This window comes from Pimephales promelas, chromosome 12 (assembly GCF_988280905.1).
Source record: "Pimephales promelas chromosome 12, fPimPro1.hap1.1, whole genome shotgun sequence".
NCBI classification, from domain to species: domain Eukaryota; kingdom Metazoa; phylum Chordata; class Actinopteri; order Cypriniformes; family Leuciscidae; genus Pimephales; species Pimephales promelas.
Window position 1 is genome coordinate 29473055 of NC_142780.1, and position 24862 is coordinate 29497916.

Sequence of the window (24862 nt, forward strand, 5' to 3'; positions counted from 1 at the left end):
TCATATTATAACACATGCTGTATATTTTTTTATCATCAGTCAGTTTCTCAATGCCATTAAAGGCTAAATGATGCATGCATTAGGTTTGAGGTCTGGATGCTTGTTTAATGGAATACTACAACTTCCTAGACATGTATACAAATATGACATACAAACATGATGATGTTATGTGGAGATGGTTTTTAAAGTCACAATGAAATCAGTTTACAAATCTTGTTTTTAACTTTATTATATAAATGACTTCCGTGCATACATCATTTCTTAAAAATTCATGTGCCCCTGTAATCGTTTGTCAAAATAACTTCCCCTCTCTCTTTGCAGTGTCATCTCTGATGATGTTTGACCCGAGGGCGGGGCAACCTGTCACTCAAATGAGATCACGGCAATAGCAAACCACAACCATCCAATCAATTCCCCATGGACAAAATCAAGCCCCGCCTTACTTTTTTTTTCTTTTCTTTTTGGAGAAGCAATTTCACTTAAAATTGGGAACAATATACAATCATAACTAATGTTTCATGTCGACTCTCTACCTTGAAATCTGTTATACAGTATACATCTACATACTGGAAATATGAAGTGCTGATTACTACATATAAATTCATGTTCCTATAGATAAAGTGTGAACATTGTACATCATATCTACATATATCCATGGTCAAAAATGCAGTGGGAACTTCCTGGAGGTATTTTTGACAAAACAACTTAATGTCTAGATCCAGCATCTATAATCTTCTTTTTTTTAGTTACTAGCATAACAAAACTATTTTGGAAGTTTAAGTAGGTTTGTATATTAACAATATGTCATTTAATGCCATGAATTGTAAAATATAAAGAAACAAAAATGTTATCCTAGGAAGTCACCGATTTGTTCCTTAAATATTTTGAATTTAGTTTTTGTGCTGGCCAGTTTTTACAATGGATTTCCATTTTCTTTACCATTAATATTAGAATTAATGGCTTTATCATCTGACAAGGGTAAATCCAGAGTAAAGTAATGAGCATTTGTGAAGCAGATAGACTTCAACTGAGCACAGCAGGGCATACTTTTCCAATGGAAACCCATGAGTGGATTTGGGAATAGCGAAGCGCACATGCCGTCCGCAGCAACACGTGGCTCCCCGGTTCCCCACCACGTGTGTGCCATATTGTGGACTTCCTTACCCTTCTGCCGATACCACTCTAAAGTCAGCAGACTACGGCGCAGTCCGATCCAGAGCCTCTCATTCAAACCTTCACTATTCAGAAAGTCGGCCATCTCCATTTGCTCCGTTTCATTGCCCGGACTGAAAAGCTCGCCCCTTTTGAGCATACAGTATTGATGGGATTCAGGCCAGGTTTGAGGTGTTGAGACGATGTTGAGCTTAGAAGGGACCACTAGACAGCCAGCGGGGTCTGAACGCAAACAAACACAACACTCATGTTTGTATGTACGTACAGGCTTAGTTGTCACTCAGTAACTAAAAGACAAAAATCCAATTTCACAAAGGGCTTTTTTTAAACTGTATAATTTCTGTGATTTTGCCTCTCCAGATTCAAATATCATCGTATTTCATACAGAATAAAACCACATACATTCAGGAAAGTGTGGCAGATTTGAACCAAAAGATTTAACTTTGCTCTTAGTTAGGACAAAAGTGTGTAAACAGTTAATAAATAGTATTTTAGACATTGCTTTATATTTTATTATTTACACACTTTTACATGCATGTTACCGTATACATATTTGTTGTTTCACGAATTGTTTAAAATTTTGCTGAAAAATGTATTAATAATGGGAGTTGTTGAGTTAACATGTGTTAAACTAACTGTATTTTTTTCCCCGAGCAATAGTAGTTAAAAATAACAAGGTGTTTGTCTATATAGAAACTGACTTAATAAATAAATATAAATAAGCCTAATGTTAGACATAGTATAGTAGTGTGACAACTAGCCCCATTTCAACACACTTAAAGGGACAGTTCATCCAAAAATGAAAATTCTGTCATTATTTACTTGCCTTCATTTCAATCCAAACCTATATGAAATATATATTGAAGAACTGTTTTTGCCCCCTACAATGAAAGTCAATGGGGTCCAAAACAACATATGCAGACTTTCGACACAAGGGACAATTTTCATTTTTTGGATGAACTATTTCATACTTTGTGTTGATGTTGAAGAATACAATACTCAATACAAAAATAATATTCATGAGCGTGCCCACCAATAAATCACCAATAAATAGGTTTCTTACCAGGGTTTGCGCTTAAAGATATAGCTGGGCCTCCATATATATTTGTGGTGTCCTCAAACACATACACGGCAATCTTTGTGGACGGATGCCAAATGACATGCGTGGCATCAAGAGGCACTAATACAGACGAGTACTCTGAATTGCGGATAGTGCTCCATGTAGTGGATGAAAGCAAACCATCATCTATATACACACTATCCCTGTATTCCGTTTCTGCTATCACGATGACCGTGGCACCTGTCGAGTTGACAGGCACTAGGTAGCACGCAGAGAACCTGGATAGCGGGATCAGTTCAATGACGAAGCCTAGGCCGACAAGCCTGAGGGAAGCAGGATCGGAAGTGTTGATGAACTGAGATCCTAACCTCAAAAATGGGAGAGACAGGAGTTTTGAGGAATGGGCTTCAAAAGTACCCGATTCTATATTCCCGCCACTGGCAGTGATATCCGTTGAGGACGTCAGATGTAGCCGAACGTTCAGTATCCCGGGTGCAGCGAATCTGCTATCCCACTGAGTGTCGGGATAAAGTTGGTTCACCACCATGTTGCATCTGCATAATGAGAACTCTACACATGGATGGGTCAGCATCACAGCTACTTTATAATCAGATTGAACTGCGATTTCTGTCCCGTCGGTTTGGAGCTGAAGTACGGCGTACGGATCGAGACTGAAAATAATGTTTTTAGGCTTTTTTACAATTGTGATTAAATTACCCATATCTACTCCATTGATAATGACCAGCCTGAAGGAGCTGCATCTCTTGCCGACATTTCTTTCCGAACCAAAGAGAGTATTTATCATGTTCGTGTAATTCAGTCTAGGCATGGAATAAAACGTACCGAGGTTTTTCAGAGGCTGAACGACATTGGTTTGTACACTATCTCCTCGCTGACTGACGGACTGCACCACGATGGGGTCCGTGCCTTCGATTTTGACGGTCTGAAGAGTTTGAACGAAATTGTATTTCTCAATACCTTGTGGCAGGGTCACAATTACAGGCTTTCCTGCTGGCAGTGTGTCCTCGTATGACCAGGTACTGTCTGAGATGGAGACTGTCACCGTGGTGTCTGCATAGACAGCGGTGATTTTGAGAGTATTCACTGGATTAACTGGATGGTAAAAGGCGATGTTCTCTGGAAATGCTGTGACGAAGTCTAGCCCAAGGCTGTCCCATGACTGGCCTGTCAAATCAAGAATTATTAATATCAGGATTAGGTCAAATAAACATGTATTTTATTAGGCTTCAAGAGGATAACATGACAGACTGCTTACCTTGGCCAAGCATAGCTGTGATTAGAAGAATAGTCAGCATGACTTCTGTCCTGATTTTAGTCAGTGATGCAGTGGTGCTATATCACACTGTAAAAAAAAAATATTGTTGGTTTAACTTAAAAACATTAAGTAACCTGGTTGCCTTAACATTTTAAGTTCATTGAAATGGAAAAATTGAGTTAATAGAATGAAGGGGATTGATTTAATCATCAGAAACTCAAAATATTATGTTATATGAACTACAAAATTATTTAAGTTGATTTGACAAGAAAAAAGTTGTGATAACAAATCATGAAAATATTTTTCGTCAATCAATGATCTACTGTAAGAGTTGCACTGGTTTCCACATCAGCATATAACTCTTTACGTTATTGCAATAAAATGTTCTTAGAAAAAGGGAAAATTAAGGCAACATTTTGATTATTTTTCCTGCATTTACTAAACTTAAACTATTAACTTTAAATCTGCCATCAATATGACAATTAAATACATAATGTTATTTTAAATTGTAACTTAAAAAGGATTTGTTCAAATTGCTCTCTTTATTTACATTGTTTTAAATTATGGAATTATGAAATTATCTACTGGAATGTACAAAGCGCACAGACAGTCGACAGACCAAAAAAAAAAAACACACTAACTCACGCAGTCAACACTTGATTCATAAAGTACAAGAGTCATTGATCATTTTAAAAAGACAAATTTAAAAAAATTAAATGTAAATAATGCAACAGTATTGTCGTTAGATTTTCTTTTAGTAGTAGGCTACAACATTTTTTCAAGATTCATCAAGAAGCACTTTTTTTATAATGAGAATGAAGTAATAAATATCCAAAATTCTCCATTATAAAATAGGCAAATAGTTTTACAGGGTGCGATCATAATATCACAAAAATAATAGGCCTAAAGCATCATGTTGCTGTTTCTACTTCACAGTAATTTTCTAAAATTCTTACTAGTTTTATTAATGTACAACCCCCCAAAATTCCACATTCCACATGACCTTGTCTTTCTTTATAGGCCTTTTACACCCCTAAAATCTATCAGTAAGCTTAAGTTCACATAGATGTTCTTACCTGATCAGACCACAACCTTCTCACTGAACCGAATCGCATCCGTGTCGTGATTCATTTATAGCAAAGCATATTTGTCATTCAAAATCCATGCACTTTTAACTGCTTTGCATAAACTGCCTTAAACTGCCAAATAGAAGATAAACATATATTAGGCTACGTGAGGCAGCCATTTTCGTTTTCAACATTGATAATGAAAAGCAGAGAACTGCAGCCGTACAATCTGTTGACTTTATATGTTCTTTAAAGCATCAGTGTTGTGGACAACTTATCCACAACAACTTATCCTAAATGTGCCAAAATTGATGTATGTCTTGTAAGAAAATGATGAAACCTGCATGTTCTTGCAAAGTTGGGGGGAGAAAACATTTAGAGAGAAATGCATTGGGCAATTTGTCACTTCACTTTTCTCTAAAACAAAACAAACTGCCTGTCATATCTCTAGATCAGGGGTGTAACTGCAATATGCAATGCGTTTGCACAGAAACAGTGTGATGATTCATCAGACAGACAGATTATAAAGAATATTATGCATATTATGCACACACACCTAGATATAATACAGAGCATATATATGATGTATAACGTATGTAATATAATTATAATGTATATAACATAATGTATACGTTTAGGTAGGTACGAAAAAACACTCACTAAGATTTTAATAAATGATTTGTGTATAGCACATAAACTAACAACAGTGACAGGGATAGCCTTTTAATAATAAATAGCATGGTCTATAAATATCGGCGCCTGGTATGTTTTATATTACTTCATATAGGCCATGGGTATTAACAATTACTGTGAATAGACACACAACAGAGACTGACTAATCTGATTTGTTTGGTAGAATTATTAGCGTGTTTCTAGGCTATATAAAGCGTTTGTTTACATGTTTTAAGTATCCATGACATCCTCGTGATTATGATGCGGCTGCCGCCAAGTTTCGATTTGCTTTTCCAAACGTCATCCGGTTAAGTTTCGGTTTCCCATCTTTTTTATATAATAAGATCTGCATTTTGTTCGGATAGACTACATGAAGCCATAGTGACGCCTCACACGCTCTCATTCCTCAACATTTGGTAAGTTCTTCTCAATTAGTAACTACTTTAAGATTATTTCTAATACTCATTTCTATTACTGTCGAATTGATATTTGATACAAGAACAATATTTGACATTTGATAAGAATTATGAAGTTGATTATTTATTTTGGAAAAACACGCCTAGCCTGTAAACATTTTGCATGTCATTATCGTGACGGTTAAAGGAACAAATACGATACAATACGAAATAACATTTTACATAATGAAATGTAGACTATTTATTTATTTTTAATACATTCCTTGAAATTAAATAAGGGTGATTTCAAGTTCATTGGGACACTTTTCCCAGTTATCTCAATGGCAAATATATATATAGGCTATATATACTTATATATAATTTAAGAATTTATTGAATCTCAATAATTAGAAAATACAATACGAAATAACATTTCAATGAAAATGATGTAGACTATTTATTTATTTTTAATATACACGTTGTTGATATTAAATAAGGGTGAAGTTGCAAAAAAAAATTTTATATATATTATTTTATTTTTTTATTTTTTTGCCATTGATATAACTGGGAAAAAGTGTCCCAATGAACTTGAAATCACCCCTATATATATATGAATATATATATATATATATATATATATATATATAAATTATAATTATACATTCATTTATTGTGTCTCAATAATTAGAAAATTATTGTTTTCCCAGCTCAAGTAATAAACAAGCTGAAAGTTGGTGACGACCATTTATCAACATGGGAGTCCAAGGATTGAAGACATTCATTGAAAGCAGCAACAGAAATGATTTAAGGAGCTGGGCTTTTAGAGACAACCGACTAATAATCGATGGATGTAACTTATATTATATGTTGTACTTTGACTGCAAACTGGATCAGATGCATGGAGGAGACTATGATGCTTTTGAGAAGCTGGTCACCCAGTTCTTTGAGAACCTCGCAGCCTGTGACATTAGCCCTTACATTGTACTTGATGGCGGGGCCGACCACACAGACAAAAAATTTGACACGATCATGAAGCGAAAACAGCAGAGAATAAAAGATGCCTATGCCCTGTCAATGGGGAATAAAGGGAGACTCCTTCCTACGCTCATTAAAAATGTGTTCAGACAGCTCCTTCATAAGCTCAAGGTACCACTGGTTCAGTGTCTTGAAGAGGCCGATTGGGAAATTGCTGCCTTGGCAAAAGAGTGGAATTGTCCCGTTTTGTCAAACGACAGTGACTTCTATATATTCAACCTCAGAGCGGGAGTCCTGCCAAGCGCACATTTCCACTGGAAAAAAGTGAAACTGGACAAACGGACAAACAAAAAATTCATCCAAGCCAAACACTTCACATTGGGAAAATTCTGTGCACCTTTCAAAATAAATCCTGACCTTCTCCCAGTCTTCGCTTCCATCTTAGGCAACGATTATGTGAAGTTGCGAAATATCAAGTACCCGAATTGGGAGAAGTACTCAGTAATGGGCATGGAAAATCCTCGTATTGATGGGATGCTTAACTGGTTATCCCAGTTTCCAGGGCCGGAAGAAGCTGTAAGTGCCTTGCTGAAATTTACAAACAAAAATGAAAAAGCCATGGTCCAAGAAGCACTTTTGATGGGAATCAAAGAGTACAAACTCACCTCTGGCGCTCTTGCCCAGTTCTTCAAGTCGAAGGTGATTCCACGGTCAGTTTTGACAGGTCCTCTGCAAGTTCTACCTAAATGGACATTGAGACCTCTTCTTGAGGGGAGGATGAGCTCCTCCGTTTTCGATGTACTGGTAAACCGAAGGGTTTCCTTAACGCCCCAGGTTGAAAATTTTCAACTCCCTAGTAGCAGTGAAATCTCTCGTCCCATACGCCAGGTGATTTACGGGTTACTGTTGTTGGGAGGACAACAAACGGCAAATAAACAAGCGTTAGCCGATAAAGCAGTCCCTGGCACAAGCAAGTGCTATGTAGAGGAATACAGCAGAGAACAGTTAACAGTAAGCAGTCAGAACGTTGAAGCCATACAGACCAAGGTGATGGAAGGACTTCAACTGGAAACATTATATAAGGTAATGAGGACGTCTCAAGGAGTGTTTTAAAGTGAAATGAAACTTTGTTTTACAGTGTTTGTCTTTCTAATGATTCTAGGAACCACATGAGGTGCGACTTCAGGTGTTCCTTGACACTTTGGGTGTGTCGTCCGCGATGATGAGAGGGATCCCACATGCTCTACAGCTGCAAATGTTTGTGACGCGTTACTGGCTTGTAAACACACAACCTCAGCCGTGCCAAGTGCATCTTTGGGGACTGCTACTGGGAATGGTCAATGGAACGCTCAGCAGAACACCTAAAACAGACAGCGGTATTGATATTATCATACTTCATTTCTGTTAGTTAGATGTTTTTTTATAGCATGCAATAAACTCAGGCAGATACAGCCTGCAAACATTGTCACGCAAATAATGGTGATATGATGTAATGATTAACTAAATGTCATTGGCAAAATGGCACAACATTGCAGTTAAAAAAAAAAAAAAAAGTTTTTTAAGCCAGTGCATAACATTTTGGAGAAAAAAAAGTGTTGAAACATGTCTATTTCTTTTTTGGTTTGGGGGTTTAGACATGCTGTTGAGACTTAAAATACTCCAAACTGGCCGAGGAAAGATCTATTTGGAAGATGAAGCGGCTCATCTATACAGCCAGTGGCAGTCGTGCCTAAAGTGGAGTCTCAATCTCAATCGTTTACTGTCGGATCCGCTTTTTGAACCAGAGTGTGCACGGTACAAAATCCTTTATGACTCCTAAACCATCCTTTTTGGATAATATGCATCCTTTTGATCTCCATTGTTATAAAATCCCTGGCTCCTAATTGCTGTTCCTCTCTCTACCCCTTGCTTTCCTGTCTGATCTCTACACAATAGACCCAAAATATAACTTCAAGGGATAGTTCACTTTGAAATTATTTTTAGCTTACCTCAAGGGCATCCAAGATGTAGGTGTCTCTGTTTCCGCAGTAGTTTAAATTTTTGATATTTTTAGGTCAAACCGTTCTTGTCTGTCAGTCATATAATGCAGGTCTATGGTCACCATCTCAAAGAGCATGCACAGAGAAGTCCAAATTAAACATGATTTAATGACTCATAAATATAAGTACACATCGATGGCCTAAGACACAAAACGAGCGGTTTGTGTGAGAAAATGAACAGAATTTATATAGTTTTTACCTCTTGTAACCACAGCCACAAAGCGCCCGCGCCCTCAGATCAGTTGGACGTGGCTGTGATTACAAGAGGTAAAACAATATAAATACTGTTCGTTTTCTCACACTAACCGCTCGTTTCGTGTCTTAGGCCATCAATGTGTACTTACATTTACGAGACATTAAATTTGTACTTCTCTGTGCATGCTCTTTGAGGTGGTGACCATAGACCTCCATTATATGACTGGCAGACACGAACGGTTTGACCTAAAAATATAAAAATTTAAACTACTACGGAAACAAAGACACCTACTTCTTGGATGCCCTTGAGGTAAGCTAAAACATACCAAAAATGAATTTCAAAGTGAACTATCCCTTTAAAATACAAAATTTCTATATGTAAAGAAATGAAGAGTTCAGATGCAAAAGCCTCTAAATGGCATTTGAAATTTTCTTCTTGAATGATGATTTTTATCAAACTTGTATATTTAAGTTCAGTAATTTCACTTAAATAACAATTAATAGGTAATTATCATTGGCATTTAAGTGAAATCACTGAACTTAAATATACAAGCTTGATAAAAATGATCATGCTAGAAGAAAATTTCAAATGGCACTTAGAGGCTTTTGCATCTGAACACTTCAAATATACATATATACATATATGACTGTTTACATCTTAGAAGCTTCAATTAGTGTTGTTGCACATGAATACTAAGTGTGTTCTGGTGTTGTTTAGTTTGTACCGTGGAACACTGGTGCACCAGGCTGTTGAAGAGCTCAGGAGAGGCATCGCTCTGGAGTCTCTGCTGATGAGGGGCTCAAGCGCTGAGCAACTCTTCAAACAGCTGAAGGATGCAATCGTGAGCTTAGTGGGAGAAGACTTCATCAAGAACATGAAAACTGGACTCGAGAAGAGAGATGCTGGGAAAAAACAGAGAGGCTCCAAAAGCCAAAATCAGCCTATAGATGATCTGAGCAGTTACTTTGAACATCTGATGGATGAGGATATTGATGACAATGAATATGATGATCTTAATTGGTGGAATAATGCCAAGTCCCTACACTGTCCCTTCACTGCCCGTACCAGACACAAGGCTAAAGTTCGCAATGCTGACAATCCCTCCAAGAAGTCTGAGAGGACATGCTTTTACTGGTAAAAAAATAACAAAAAAATCATTAGTTTGCAGTAATGCACTTACTGTACAATGGAAAGGGGCAAGGCATTGCACCAGAATGAATGTCAAAATATGCTGACTGTATGATATCAGAATCAAGTCAATCTGATTTTTGCGATCCTGCATGACTTTGCTTTTCTGATTTCAATTATAATTACTTGATTATAAGATATTTGTATATAGCTGTTGGGCATTGGTATTAATGACACATTCTATATTTACCAGAGTATTTTAAGGAACATATTTAAAAACATAACATGAATCTTCTTTAATTGAAGTATTAAATTATTATTCTTTTGTGTTATAACTTTACAGATTTTTATTTTACCACATAATGTATGAACTTACAACTTAAATATTCAGATCAGTCATCAACTTTTAATTTGTAAAAAATTTTATTGTACAATTGTGTTCTGAAATGACCACAACAGATTACTGGTTTCAGCTGTGCAAACCACAATAAAATAAATACAATCTCAAAAAAAATAAACATAAAAAAAGCTTTTTTTTACCTATCACCCTTCATTTAAATTGTTTGTATTGTATATTATCAGTGTATTACATTGTTTCGTTTTCAAAGCAAGAGCGACGCTAGAAAACAGAATGGGAGTTTAAAAATAAAAATTTAACAACGTGGCCATAAAGAATCGCTATCTGCAATACAGAGGAAAGATAAGATCGCACACTGTAAAAACTCAAGTGCATCGTCTTTACCTGAACCACAGAAACAAGACACAGAGTTGGCAGATGGGAACAATTCAATGCTGGTGGGCTGCATTGGAGGTTTTATCGGCATGGGGTTAGTGTTAGTCTAACAATTCTGTAGAGCACCCATTTAACCAACTACTGTACATCATTAAACCTTAAAATACTAAGCATTCACCTAACCAAGCTGGTGGAAAATAAATAACACTATAGATAAGCCAAAGTAAGGTGAAAAAGGTCAAATCTATCTTCGGATGGCCCAGATACCAGTGTATAAACATAAGGAAAGTAATAGTAATATAGTACTGAAAATATGTAAATACAGAGGAACTGATAAGTAATTGTACAAGCCAGTTGTATTAACCATCAGTCTAAAAGCGAAAAGAACTACTAGTGCATGTACCTTGTAGATCGACATAAGGTGGGACCCTGTAATCTCGTAATGCCGGGACTCAAAACAGGGCCTGTTCAATTTGATAAAATTTTTCTAAGTAAATGATGTGATGGTGGTCACGTACACATTAATTGACACCCACAGTCTCATCATGACTCGAAACAAGTGGTCCGTTCCACTGGAACACACATGGTTTAAGAGGACAAAAGCTTTTTCCAACCCAAAATAAATGATCATTCAAGCATCATTTTCAAATCTGGAATGCAGAAAGGCATTATCCATATTGATCCACAAACCTCGAACCAGAAAACGTTTAAACAAAAGTTGATTTAGAAGACACAAAATCCATTTAATAATAATATAGAAAAATCATAACACATCCCTTAAATCATGAAATCAAAACAGCCACTGTATGGACAGATACAGCATCTCATAAATAAAGTTCTCCCAGATGCTACGGGAAGTAGTACAGTCATAAAGCAGCACACCAAAGCATCTCCTCCGGCAAGGGCGCACGTCAGATTGCTCCAAAATCTTGACCTTCACAAAGGAACTGCACAGACAGGTCGGGCCTGAATGATCACTCTGGATTGTTTCGTACGGTATGAGACTGGCCCAAGTGACATGCTAAATTACACGCCGCAGACCCACCCACCATCTCCTGCACGGGACACAATGTGTGTCATACATCATGGAAATCCTCAGTGTCTGTCGTTTTTTCTCCGCCTCTGAGTCGCTCTAATTTCTTTATGACTTCTGATACCACACAGACAGAGGACGTGAGGCCCAGCAGGAACAGCAGATCTGCACGGACAGGACGGTGCATATATCAGTGAACACGTTACGTGAAACATCCGGCTCTCGAATAAATGTAATTATTTATTAAATAAGTATTAAATACACAGAAAAAATTGTGTTCAAATTAATTACATATGACTGTGGCGAGCAGGACGAGACCGGTGGCGTGATTGCTGATGAGCAATTGCTTTCTCACGGCCCTCGGCCTCGTCCTGCTCGCCGCAATGCCAATATTTTTATTTATTTATTTATTGTTAGGATTAGGAATGAACATATTGAGTCAAAATATGAAGATTAACATTTTCAGAATTAATATTTAGGGTCAGATTTACAGATTTGCACCAGGGCAAACCCTCTCTTGGCATTAAAAAACTACTGACAATTTAATAAAGGATTTAATGACTTTATTGCATATGTATTTGTAGTGGTTTTCCTTTCAGACGCACCTGAATCATGCAAGGCGATTAACTAAGGTTTCCACTAGTCAAAAAAACAGAGGCTCATTTGCGCTGCCCTTGATGGATTGCGTTGTTCATTATGGAAATGATCCGGCTGTGTCGGTGTTCTCTCATTTTCATGTTGTCAGTAGATCACATGCAGAACTTTACTTTTTTTGGAATTGCGCTCTCACGCTAATCTGCCCTGTTTAGTAAATCTGGCCCTTTGTATTTGGTTTAACTTGTAGATTTTTGAATGCTGCAATCATTAATGAAAACATGATGATCATGTTCTGCAGGACAGGGCTATTTACCTTTTATTTCAAACCAAGTTTAAGATGAAGTACAATGCTTTTTTAAATCTAAAATAAAAATAAACTAATAAAAATGACAAACATCTAAAAATGGACAATCACCCCAATTGGTAACACTTTACTTGAAGGGGTGTGCATAAGACGAACACCTTCATAATCATGACATGACATATGTTATGAATATGAAGGAAGTTTTATGCATGTTTGTGACAACTGTCATTAAGTGTCTTTCGCTCAGTTATGACATTTTTAATGCAAATATGACATTGTTTGAGATGCCTTTGTTGTTCCTTGACATAAACCAATACATCATAACCTGTCAGAGTCTTTGTCATGACAACTTGACATTACTAAGACAACACAACCTGTCATAAACATGACATAGCAGATTAATTATCAAACTTAAGAAACCAGCTAGCTTTATTGGTTAACATTACATTAAACTGTCAGGTGATTGGTTTAGACATTGGCTGTCATGAAGCCATTATAACTTTTTAATGACAAATTCAATGTGTACCACTGTAGTTGAGGTCACTAAAAATATTCATGACACACTTATAATGGCCTCATGATAGCCAATGTCAAAGCCAACCACATGACAGTTTAACTTAACTTTGTCAAGTTGTCATGACAGACACTGGCAGGTTATGAAGTTATGGTTTATGTCAAGATGTCATAACAAATACATATCAATGTCATTATTGAGCGAAAGACACTTAATGACAGTTGTCATAAACATATGTCATGTCATGGTTATGAAGGTGTCATGTAAGTCTTATGCACACCCATTCAAGTAAAGTGTTACCAAACAGAGTAAAATTAAAACTTAAAATATAAAGATGAAAGTTAATTCAAAATATTAATAAATCCTATAATAGCGTATAAATAATACTAAAAGAACATAAAGCTCTAGGATGATTCGAGAATGCTCCAATCTTGAAATTCAATGTAAGCAAGAACATCTGACAGAGTTTGCATGATTAACGTCACATATTTACTTATTTATTGGAGAACTAGAAATAGCCCAGAATCGATTTCTTCTGTATTTTTTGAACTCCACTGCGTGTGATAAGAAAAATGTGGTGTATTATGGTTTCCTGTATTTTTTTGTTTGCATACCTAAAATGCTGAGACTCTCTGTTTGAAAGACCTTCTGTAGTGGAGGAAAGTATATGACCAGGAGTTGGCCCATGATGGATCCCAGCACAGCATAGCAAAACATCCTGTTACTGCATAAGCCCATCTCGTGCACCATCCGTGTCTGCAGGGTGACAAAAACAGTGAAGAGAGACCTCTAATGATATACTGGCATACAATCCAGGCCTTCAAGACACCAAAACGCACATTGCCATTTTGAACTTTTGAACTCATATTCCCTACAGCAGGTGGCAGTGTTTAAGATTATACTCACCACACATTCTTAAGACATCCCATGAGAAATAATCTGGAAACATGCTTGTGCATTTTATTGATTTTTGATGTTGCTTATACCTGTGATCGAGAACTGAGAGCGTTGAACATATCGAAGAACACAAAACAGGTAAACGTCATGGTGGTGTCCCGTGGGGTGATCTCATTGTCACGCAGCTAAAAAACAAAACAAGCAACAACAAAAAAAAAAAAAAATCAAGGACATGTTTTTGTGGTTCCTTGAAAAGCTTTTAGCATTGTTCCTGTAGCTTTCAGGAGACAATTATTTCATCAGATTTAATGTACCGGCACTACATTTTCCAAAACCGTTTCGATGCTACTTACCCAGAGAAAAACAGAAGTTAATAATTTTACAGCTTGTGTTGCTAAGTTAACCAATTAAAGGCTAGGAAAGGTAATTGCACTCCTGTACCAAGGCCCCAAATCAATTCTTAAGTAGACAGGCAAAAAAACACCATAAAAATAATATAGAAACAGCCTTGCATGATGCCTCACAAACACAAGTCACAGTGTTTAATCATGTTTGAGTCAAATCGTTTAGTCATTTACCAAATGCCCTGTTTTGAATATAAATGGAACACAAACGAAAACCAAAGCAGAACACAAATGATGTGCACGATGGCCTTCATCTGCTGAATACTACCTACCTCTCTCCAGAACACAAACAGAGTCCCGCAAACGATGATGAAGGACGACACGAGGATTTTCACTATCAGACTGCGTGTGATGATGCTGTCCCGGACGTTCCGCGGGGGTTTCCGGATCACGTCCCGATCAACAGGCTCCACTCCCAAACTAGAAAAAGATTTAAAGTTCATTCTTATTCAGGCTATCGATATTCTTGCACCGAAAATAGTTTTCCTGACCAATGGCGGTGATAAATCTGCTTCTAATCAATTTACTACCTCTGGGCTGGCGGCCCGTCCATGATGATGTTGATCCAGAGGATTTGCATGGCATTCAGAGGGTTGGGGAAATTCATAAGAGTTGCCAGGGAGATGAGGGTAAGGGCAGCAATGCTCCTAAAGAAAGTCAGCACAAAGATTCAGAGATTATTTTAGCACTATTCATAACCTGGATCATCTCAAATATTATATACATATATATATATATATATATATATATATATATATATATATATATATACACACACACACACACATACAAGAAAAAAATATTGTGTAATATAATATTGTGTCTATATAATAATTATGTAATATGTAAGTTTATAAAATTATTTATATATTATAAAAATATTTTATAATTTTTTTAGACATTTTTATATTAAAATTTTTTGTATACATTTTTTTAAAATAATTGTTATATTTGTTTATAAATTATTTATATATTATAAAAATATAAAGAATAGATAATACATTTAAATGTGTTTATAAAAAATCACATAAAAAATATAATATAAAAAATAAATTAATTATTCTGTTCATCAAGGATGTATTTATGTTACAAAAAATATATATGTTTAAAATAAATTCTGTTCTTTTGAACATTCTATTTCTATAAGTTTATAAGGAGCAACTAGGTTACCAATACCACCGTCATCCGCTCAAACAACTTAATGGAAAAACGCCTAATATGCAGGGTTTTTTTTTGCTTCACGTTGAATGGAAACCTAGCTTCTGAAAACTGGAGAAATGATGCTGAAAATTCAGCTTTTCCCATCACAGGAATAAATTACATTAAAAATCGTTTTATTTATATTACATAAATATGCCAACTCACGTGCTCAGCTGAAAGCGCACAAAGTTCTTAATGTTGTTGTAAATCCCTTTCCCCTCTTCAATGGCAGACCTAGAGTGAGAAACAAAGGCTTGAGGATATGTGTAAACACATCAGATGTCACATCAACAGTCCCCTAAACTCTGATAAAGCCAAAAAACAAACAAAAAAAACAACCCAAGAAACAGTATGCTCACAAGATAGTTTGAAAGTCGTCATCTACGAGGATCATGTCTGCTGCCTCTTTGCAGACATCAGTGCCGGTCTGACCCATAGCCACACCGATGTCTGCTGCCTTCAGAGCCACCGCATCATTAACACCGTCTCCCGTCATAGCCACAACTGCACCGATGTTCTGTAAGGACTGAAGCCAGAAAAACAGGTTAATAAACATGGCCATATGCGGAGTACGATCACAAACAATCTGTTTGGTGCACTCACCTTAACTATCTTCAACTTGTGTCTAGGGCTGGCTCTGTAGAATACCGCTATCTGTGGAGACAGGTAACACTCATTTCATGCCACTTCTTAGGGCTGTTTTTACTGTTAAAAACGTGGGACAACACGTCAGTGTTAATTTTAAACTTGAGCGACACATTTTTAAATCGCTGTGTCATCCGTCTAGCACATGTTTACATTGAAAAAAAGAAATAGAAAAGTAGCACAGTGGAATGGAAAAGACCAAAAGGCTGCTCTTATTTGTATCAGCTAATGAACAATTCTCAAGACTGTTCAACATTGTGGATTTGAAACCCGGCCAAAACTCAGCTGTGCATCTTTTGGATCGCAGTGCTGAGAGGAAGCTTGGAGCGAGTAAAGGCATGTTCTTACCCTGGACACTATCTGAGAGAGATGCTGGATGTCCATCTGGTCGACTTCATCTCCAGACAGAGATTGAGAACCTTTGGTATATAGACCCAGTCGACTTGCTGTGGTGGAGAAAGGCAATAGAATAAATGCATGCGAGTAGGGTGTCATATTGAATATTCATGATATATTCACAATGCCTTTGCTGATGCTGCAAAATGTATTATTTGAAATGCTTTCTACTTGGCCATTAAATCTACTTAAATTAATTCTTCCTGGTCTTGCTACTCATAAGAATGAATATATATGTGTGTGTGTGTGTGTGCTTATAATAACAAAAATACATATTGCGCATATATTTTTTTAAAAATAAGCATATTCAGGATGCTTAATTTCAGAACTAAATCTAAAAAAGACATTTTATTTTTACACTTGATTCAACCTTGTGACTCAAGTTTGACTCAACTCGTGACTTTACACTAAAAAAACTATTTCATTAGAGTTAGTAAGCACAAAATCTATTTCCAAGAATCACTTCTTGAATTGATGCAAAACTGTGATTCAACAATTTTGTAATGTATTCAAATGGTTTAGTAAACATATTGTTTATACTAATAATATATTAACATTTCAATTTAAGTGTTTGTCACTACATTGCTGTCTATAAAATGATTAAATATTCTTCCTTGTGCTCATTTACAGCAAAAGAGTGTAATTTTTTTTGTTTTTTTTTACTTTTTAGTTCTGACATTAAAGGTTTAATTCACCAAAAAATACTCACCCTCATGTCAACCTAAACCCGTAAGTCTTTTGTTTATCTTGGGAACACAAATAAAGATATTTTTTATGAAATCTGAGAGCTTTCTGTTCCTCCATTGATCGAATCAAAGCCTAAATATGAATCTGTTCATCATATAAAGCGATTGAGTCTCTTCAGAAAATTTGTCAAAGTGGTAGTTGCATAGGTCGTCAGTATAGGTACAGATAGCTCTCAGATTTCATTTAAGAGATCTACATTTGTGTGCCAAAGTTGAATGAAAATCTTAATGGGGTTGGAACGACATGAGGGTTTAGTAATTAAACATTCGAAGTCTACCCATAAAAATATTCTATATATAGAATATTGTCAAAAGGCAAAAAAAAAAAAAATCTAATTTAGCAGCTATATTTTGTTGTTATAATTATTGAAGATGTAGAGACACTGCTGAGATGTCATACCAATTGACACTGCGGTCTCTTTAGAATCCCCTGTGATCATCTTCACTGCCACTCCAGAGTTGATGAGAGTCACCACAGCCTCTTTCACTCCAGCTCTGGGAGGGTCGATGATGCCCACAAGCCCCAGGAAGGTAAGAGAGCCCATCTCAGAACCAGAAGCAAACGCCAGCACTGCCAGAGGACAGATGAAGAGCATCAGCTTCTGCCAAAACCTGCTTGATCTCAATATTATTACAGTGTCCACCATGAGATGTCTTTAATTAAAATAAGCTAATAGAGGGGAATGTCAAAATGTGAAAGCACTTCTTCTGTGTCCTCTGAGACACAATCTTATCAAAACAAGCCAAATGATAAGCAGGCCAGCTGTAAGATAGAACAGCCTTGCCAGGAAGCAACTAAGGAGACACCATAAGAGTTGACACAAAGAGCATGCGTGTCATTTCAAAGTTATGTGTGATTTGATAATGGCAGGTAAGCTGTTTGACATTAAGCCACAGTTTGGAAAACCAAAGGAGCTGAAGTTTTCAGAATCATATAAGCTGTGACTGAAGTTTAAAGCATCCTTAAAAGATTAAATGTATTCATTTGTTTTAAAAAAACACACATTTTGATCCCAAACGGTACTAGTGTAACAAGTGCTGTACCTCTGAGACCCGCAGTGCCCATATAGCTCTTCTGCTGCTGGTAGAGGTCTCTCTGCTGGTGAGTCAGAGGCAGAGTGACGCCTTTACTGTTGTAGGAAGTACAGAAGCGGATGATCTGCTCATAGGCGCCCTTCACATAGAACACGGCAGGCTTATCCTGTTATTTAAACCGATGTAAGGAAAGATATAATTAGTTTCGTATAACCAGACTTTTGACTACAGAATAACTTTGTAGCTTATTCTGACAAAGGGCTGTATAATTAGTGACCAACTTTTTAACATTCAACATTTAAGGCCCCGACATACTGTACTTCAAGCTAAACTGAAGAATGAACTGATATGACATCAATTTGACCAAAATTAACTTTGTTTGAAATTCGTTTTAGGAGTTCAAAACAGCTTGCCAAAGCGAACTTTCTGGAAACTTTTGTTACGGCTGGTAAAAATTTACATATTAATCGATCTAACCATTGCACTCAGCAGCGTGGGTGGCGTCAGATGCTTAGTGCTTACTAACAGTATATTGCTGCTCAAGTATTTTAAACATCGAAACAAAAGGAAGCTGGAGCGCTGCTGGTGTCCCTTGTATCCTCTGGTGCTCTTGGAAGGGCTGAAAGTTCATAAAAATTGGAAAGAAATCCAAGTCCAGGCACTCAGAGTGCCTGGACTTGGATTTCTTTCCTATTTTAAACATCAGTTTACCCTTTTACACTTGCGAATAATGGAAAAACAACTTCATCTTCTATATCATCTATATCAGGGCCTTGAAGGAGGCATCACATTAACAAATCAACATGCAATAAAATAGTAGCTCGTTTAAATGATTACTTGAGTCTTTGAGAAAGGTCATACACACAAACCAGATGAAACGATTGATTGAAGACTATGATCAGAAATCATATCTAACAATTAAGTTCTGACAAATTCCCTTTAAGGCAAGTCATTTCACTCGGTGCACCTCTCGGGCAGCTATATCAGTCATGCAAGTACAGCCTCCTGGGTTTTAAATGAGGAAACATCAAATTCTCCAAAGCTGTTCACCGAGCTTATGATTAAATTTCATATTTTAAATCACCAATGAAATCTGACAACTGTCTCATAAATGGTGTTTGTCTCATAAATGGTGTCTCAAAAAAAACATTTGGACATTGTCCATCCATTTCAAGATATGTTTGCTTAGTGCAAGTAAATCAATAGGATCGGCAAAGTGAGTTTAAATTTCAGCGTGTACTTTTATGATATTGCCAAGGAATTTTCAGCTCCAATTACCTTCCACCATTTACTCCAAGTTTACAAAGTGCTTTATGCCATGTGGCACAGCTTACTTGCTGAGTGCGATGGACGACGCGGACTGCCATCCACTTCTGCTCTGAAGAGAAGGGAATCTCTTCCAACCGCACAAACTCCTGCTGCAGTCCCTCCAAACCCATCTATAAACAGAAAATAAATAGACACGTGGTTACATACTCAGCTCACTTGAATCCTTAAAGTATAAATAAATGTTAAAAATGTATTGCTACAACATATTACAAAGACTGAGAACTGTGAAGTACTGAATTGTGGAGTTAGACCGTTAAACAGTTTTTCACCATTGCCATTTTCCGGATTTTTTGGGCGGGGCTAAAACAGGGCTCGATGACGCACTGGAGCCCCTGAGCTCGTAGACACGCCCCTACTTGATGACGCACTGAGGCTCATTTTGATAGCTTTTTTATGTACTTGCCAGCTTTTTTATCATTCAAATTTGGCTGGGTGGCTAATAACACATTTTTCTGTGGTGTGACAAACTCTGAACACATACTTTTGACTTTACAGGGACTTTAAAGGAAGATATAGAAAATCCAATCTAATCTCAAAGAGACAGATCAGTTCCATGAAAAACTGATAAAACAGATGGGATAGATAGAAAATCAGAATATAAAACAAAGGCAAGGTCAGATAATACATACAAAACAAGGTCTTTGCAGCTAAAGTGGAAAATTAAAGCAAGGATGCCTCAACAAAAAGACTGTTCAAACATTAAAAAAAAAGCATTGTAATGCCCAATACAGCACGTGAAAAGTCTAAAACTTTCACACTGGCCCCTGTGCAATTCTTATAGTTAAGGGGCTGATCAAGAACACCCTAAAATTGTGGCTTCGAGTTTTTTCAGACAAGAAAAACATAAAAATCTAGTTCTTTTTATCCTTGTGTTTGAATCAAAATTCTCTCAAGTAAATGTCCGCAGTAAAAGGTAAAAACAATATTATTAATGTACCAGACGTCAACACATCCGGGACCCTCAAGGGAGATGCTGTTGCCACAGCAACCTGCTCTATGGGGTGTGAAAGCGTGTCTGCTCATCTTAATTAGCATGAGTGAGAAGAACCGATTTAAACACTCTCAGTTTGCCAAAATAAGGTGACAAGAGGTGACAGACAGTACCAGGCAAGCATTATTGCCACAGGCTGTTGCCTCATGCTTGAAGAGGTGGGAACCATACTGTTTGCGTTTAGTTATGATCTAGTTGCATGTGATATCACAAAAGAACAATAATTATCAGAACATCATGCAGGACGCAACATACTGTACCTTCATAGCCAGGGCGATGAGGGCGCCTTCGGTAGGACGGCCCATTAGGGTGTTGCTCCTGATCATGGCATCATTGCAGACACAGCCCGCCTACAGGATGTCAGACACCAAACGAAATTTGTCACATTGTAGTATCCAAAAAGCTCTGCTTTTCATAATATTTAACTCTTAACCTCACCTCCACGATCTTGCTAAAAGAGGTGTTGGAGAAACCATGCACCACTTCTCCATCGAGCAACACCTCGCCAGAATTGTTGTACCCAACGCCGGTGACCTGTAAAAGAAGCTAAATCAGTTAAGAAACATCTTAACACCTTAAAGTCAACATGAAACAAGGTATAACCCATAGTAAGGCCTTTACAAGTGAAACAAAAAAAGTAGGATGGGACTGTGTCGAATTGAGATTTATAGAGATATTTATTTTTAAAAGAAACTGAAGGAATCATGAAACATTCTTTCCAAGGATGTTATTACATTTTGAGGAAAGACTTGAAACTTTAACATACACCCAATGCACTGTCACACAAAGCTCGAACACACACGATAGATGACTTTTAGTCGTCTTTTGAAAGTGCTCTGTTTGAAGCCCAGAGAGATGTGGAAAAAAAGCATGACGTAATAGACCTGGGAGAGGCGACCTAGCAAGTTTAAAAAGTGAGAGACTCAATCTACTCCTCAGCAGACTGCTTTGAAGATTTATTAGAGCATGCCGATAGCACAGCAATGAATTCAGGACTATACACTGCTGCCATCAGGCATCTGACACACTGCTTCTGTTCCTGAGAGAGAAAACCAGAGGCTTCTCTTCAGATCCATAGGGCTGATGAAACACTGCAGCATTAACACTTCAGATTGCATATTTCTAATGTGGTAATGACTTTAGGAAAAACAAGACCTAACAAAGTAAGGCACAACAATACAATTGATTGTCCTATTCAAAGTTTGGAATTGGTAAGAATTTTGAAAACTTTTTGAAAAAAGTCTCTTCCTTACCAAAGCTACAATTATATGATCAAAATTAAAGCAAAAGCAGTAACATTGTGAATTATTATCACAATTTTTCAAAAAGCTGTTTTCTGTTAATATATTTTAGATTATTAAATTATTAAAAGTAAATTATTGTAATTAAATAATTTTCAGCACCCATTACTGAAGTCTTTAAAGTCACATGATCCACTAACTACCAATTAATATTATGGCTTTAGTGTTTGGTGTCCACATTCTTTGGTCATGTAGTGTCATTTTACCCTCAGGCTCTTACCTCAGCATGCTGTCCATCAGAGCTGAACAGGTGAGTTACTGTCATCTCATTTTTAGTGAGCGTGCCAGTCTTATCTGAGCAGATCACATTACAGCAGCCTGGAGAGGAGAGGGAGGTTTCTCAGTTTAATACAGAAAATAAAGATATTCTGATTATCATGAAATCAGTGCAAGAGAAAATGCAAATGAGACCCAGTATTAAAAAGATTAAAAAATACGGTGCAAGACACCTACACAATGATATTTTCACACATTAACACAAACAACATTTGTGTGGAGTGACAACACCCCATAGTAAAATATAAATGTATGGCCTTAAGTGGTAACAGCTATACAAATGGGAAATGGCTCATGTAATGAAATCTGTGTTGAAAAATTGTATAACATTTATTTATATAAATAAATTAAATATTTTTGTTTTATTAAAAAAGAAATAATAATGTCAAATAATTTAATATATGTTATAAAATATGTTTATAAAACTTGTGATTGGTCAATCCAATAGCTTTTCTATACTCCTAGACACTAAGTATTCCTGTTTTACAATCTGCAATTAGTTCAGCCCAAACTTACAATCAAATCGTTTTGGAGATAAACTACTCTGCACGCTGCACCAAACAATCCAGTTCCTCACTATGCCCACAATATAGCACATCTTTAAGTGCTACTTGGGAAAAGCGTTGTTTCATTATTGGTAAAAAGCCATTAAGGTCATCACATGATTGAAAATGGTTCTAAGCAAAGCAATAAACCTTTCTTGGTAATGTTACTGACACCCACAAGAGAAATTTGCAATAACGTGTTTACTCCGCATCATTAGTGCATGTTCAGTGTGAGTGTGGCTGGTCATCTGACTGGTTTCTCCCCTTTGTTGCCTTACATAATCATCTTTCATGAAAATCAGTCAGCCCACAAAGTGACTTTTTGTTCTCCTGAGAGCTGGCCAATAGGAAGGAACTTCCTGACACGAGGACTTTGTCCGAACATTAGATGAGAGTTACATTGACAATAGAGTGCAGATCATTTACAGCGTGTCCTTTAATTCAATTGATCAGTGCTTTGTGAACATTCCCAATCCTTTTATAGCATGAAAAACCAATTGCTAAATAAATTCGATGGTATTTTTAAAAAAAAAAATGAATTGTGACTTGATTAATTCTAGCTAGATACCAACACCGGTAAGTTTGTGTGTCATGCTCTCATACTTAGAATGACTACTGCCCACTACAATGTGCTTTGAGAGAAAAACCATTAAAACTTTTTGCATGATGATAAACAATTTTAGTAATCTACTGGGTCACCACATGATGTCCAAAGCAAAATCTGGGTCAGGAACCAAAACCACTGGTTTACGTCACAATGTAGAGCATACCCAGAGTCTCCACTATAGGCAATTTTTTAATGATCGCTCGTTTCTTCACCATCCTCATCACTCCCAGTGCCAAAGTCACCGTCACCACGATGGGGAGGCCTTCCGGGATAGCTGCCACGGCCAGGCTGAGGATAAGATCAATGATGCAACACTTCAAAAACTGAAAACTGCACTACACATCAAGTCACATGCCTCTTGGGAACATCCGCCTCTGTGCTAGGCTAATTAAGGACATACCTGACGCCTATGGTGAACATGTCTAGAATATTCTTCCCCTGAAGCCATCCGACCATCATGATCACCCCTGAAAATGGAAATATATTAGTGCCATTACAGAGAGCGGAGGCAAGTATGACAGAACAGAAATTAGGGTTTGCATATTTAATGAGATGTTATGTATCACTAGCTCATGAAACTGCAATGAATGTTAATTGGACAATCTTAACAAGATGTCTACCGATTATCCCAAAGGAATAAAGGGAGAGCTGTTTTCCCAGCAAATCCATGCTTTTCTGTAATGGGGTTTTAGGAGCCTGTTTAAAAAGCAAAAAGAAAGAAAGAAAACATTTAAATATGAAGCAAATGTGTTTTTTAGAGCATCAATCTCTCCGGTTTATGGTTGATTACCTCCTCTGCTTGCATCATCTTAAAAACTTCACCAAATTCAGAATTTTCTCCAGTGCCTATGACAATGCCCTACAATTTAAAAGCAAAATTATTAAAAATGTGCACAAATGATTCATCTTATTCAATGAAAAAAAAGAAAAATGTCTAGTCTCACATAGCATCTTATTTTGTGGGGAAATCTGAAGAATGGATAAATAACTAAATAAATAGATAAACGGACACTATTTAATAGAATAAAATAAACAATGATTCAATATTTATTTTTATTCCACTAAAAAAAATCTAAACAATAATTAAGTGAAAATCTATCCTTGGACATCAAACATTAACGTTCAGGAGAACAATAACTGTGTGACATGACTTTGAACTTCAAAACTTTTCACACAGATCACAATTCAGTGATGACTATAAACATGCATGTTTAAAGGGGGCATTTTTTGCATTTTGCAAACAGTTTTGGTGTTGTTATTATTGATGGTGTAGTACTTGCCAAAAGTTTGGAAACATTACAATTTTTTATGTTTTTGAAAGAAGTCTC

At 36.7% G+C, this 24862-nt stretch overlaps 3 protein-coding genes across 4 annotated transcripts in view; 1 reads left to right on the forward strand and 2 right to left on the reverse strand.

The window, feature by feature from the left end:
- Positions 1-211: 211 nt before the first annotated feature.
- LOC120462127 (peptidylaminoacyl-L/D-isomerase polyprotein 2) lies at positions 212-5570 on the reverse strand. The gene is made up of 4 exons (XM_089117904.1): positions 4586-5570; positions 3510-3596; positions 2237-3418; positions 212-1395 (listed from the first exon to the last, which is right to left on the reverse strand). Exons 2-4 carry the CDS (start codon positions 3547-3549, stop codon positions 914-916), a joined length of 1704 nt encoding a protein of 567 aa, XP_088974030.1. The 5' UTR covers positions 3550-3596; positions 4586-5570; the 3' UTR covers positions 212-913.
- Positions 5571-5587: 17 nt separating this feature from the next.
- On the forward strand, positions 5588-10072 carry aste1a (asteroid structure-specific endonuclease 1a). The gene is made up of 5 exons (XM_039650642.2): positions 5588-5664; positions 6351-7701; positions 7781-7994; positions 8253-8412; positions 9571-10072. The coding sequence occupies exons 2-5, from the start codon at positions 6397-6399 to the stop codon at positions 9989-9991; spliced, it is 2100 nt and encodes a 699-aa protein (XP_039506576.2). The 5' UTR covers positions 5588-5664; positions 6351-6396; the 3' UTR covers positions 9992-10072.
- Positions 10073-10385: 313 nt separating this feature from the next.
- atp2c1 (ATPase secretory pathway Ca2+ transporting 1) overlaps positions 10386-24862 on the reverse strand; it is a 35217-nt gene continuing 20740 nt past the window's right edge. For both annotated transcript variants that reach the window (XM_039650640.2, XM_039650641.2), the window contains exons 9-27: positions 24325-24393; positions 24155-24230; positions 23935-24001; positions 23698-23822; positions 22327-22424; positions 21244-21339; positions 21066-21155; positions 19820-19924; positions 18495-18651; positions 17851-18021; positions 16657-16754; positions 16267-16317; positions 16023-16189; positions 15829-15897; positions 14994-15110; positions 14736-14883; positions 14149-14244; positions 13777-13918; positions 10386-11912 (exon numbers count right to left, since the gene is read on the reverse strand). In XM_039650640.2, coding sequence (XP_039506574.1) covers positions 11791-11912; positions 13777-13918; positions 14149-14244; positions 14736-14883; positions 14994-15110; positions 15829-15897; positions 16023-16189; positions 16267-16317; positions 16657-16754; positions 17851-18021; positions 18495-18651; positions 19820-19924; positions 21066-21155; positions 21244-21339; positions 22327-22424; positions 23698-23822; positions 23935-24001; positions 24155-24230; positions 24325-24393 — 2064 coding nt within the window. In that variant the 3' untranslated portion in view covers positions 10386-11790. The remainder of the gene's footprint in view (positions 11913-13776; positions 13919-14148; positions 14245-14735; positions 14884-14993; positions 15111-15828; positions 15898-16022; positions 16190-16266; positions 16318-16656; positions 16755-17850; positions 18022-18494; positions 18652-19819; positions 19925-21065; positions 21156-21243; positions 21340-22326; positions 22425-23697; positions 23823-23934; positions 24002-24154; positions 24231-24324; positions 24394-24862) is intronic.

Excerpts from the sequence above, each read along its gene's own strand:
- LOC120462127 (XM_089117904.1), bottom strand. The coding sequence starts at position 3,549 with ATGCTGACTATTCTTCTAATCACAGCTATGCTTGGCCAAG. Across the intron at positions 3,419-3,509 it reads CACAGCTATGCTTGGCCAAG|GCCAGTCATGGGACAGCCTT; the intron begins GTAAGCAGTCTG and ends TTGATTTGACAG. Across the intron at positions 1,396-2,236 it reads ATCTTTAAGCGCAAACCCTG|ACCCCGCTGGCTGTCTAGTG; the intron begins GTAAGAAACCTA and ends GTTTGCGTTCAG.
- aste1a (XM_039650642.2), top strand. The coding sequence starts at position 6,397 with ATGGGAGTCCAAGGATTGAAGACATTCATTGAAAGCAGCAACAGAAAT. Across the intron at positions 7,995-8,252 it reads AACACCTAAAACAGACAGCG|ACATGCTGTTGAGACTTAAA; the intron begins GTATTGATATTA and ends TTGGGGGTTTAG. Across the intron at positions 8,413-9,570 it reads TTTGAACCAGAGTGTGCACG|TTTGTACCGTGGAACACTGG; the intron begins GTACAAAATCCT and ends GGTGTTGTTTAG.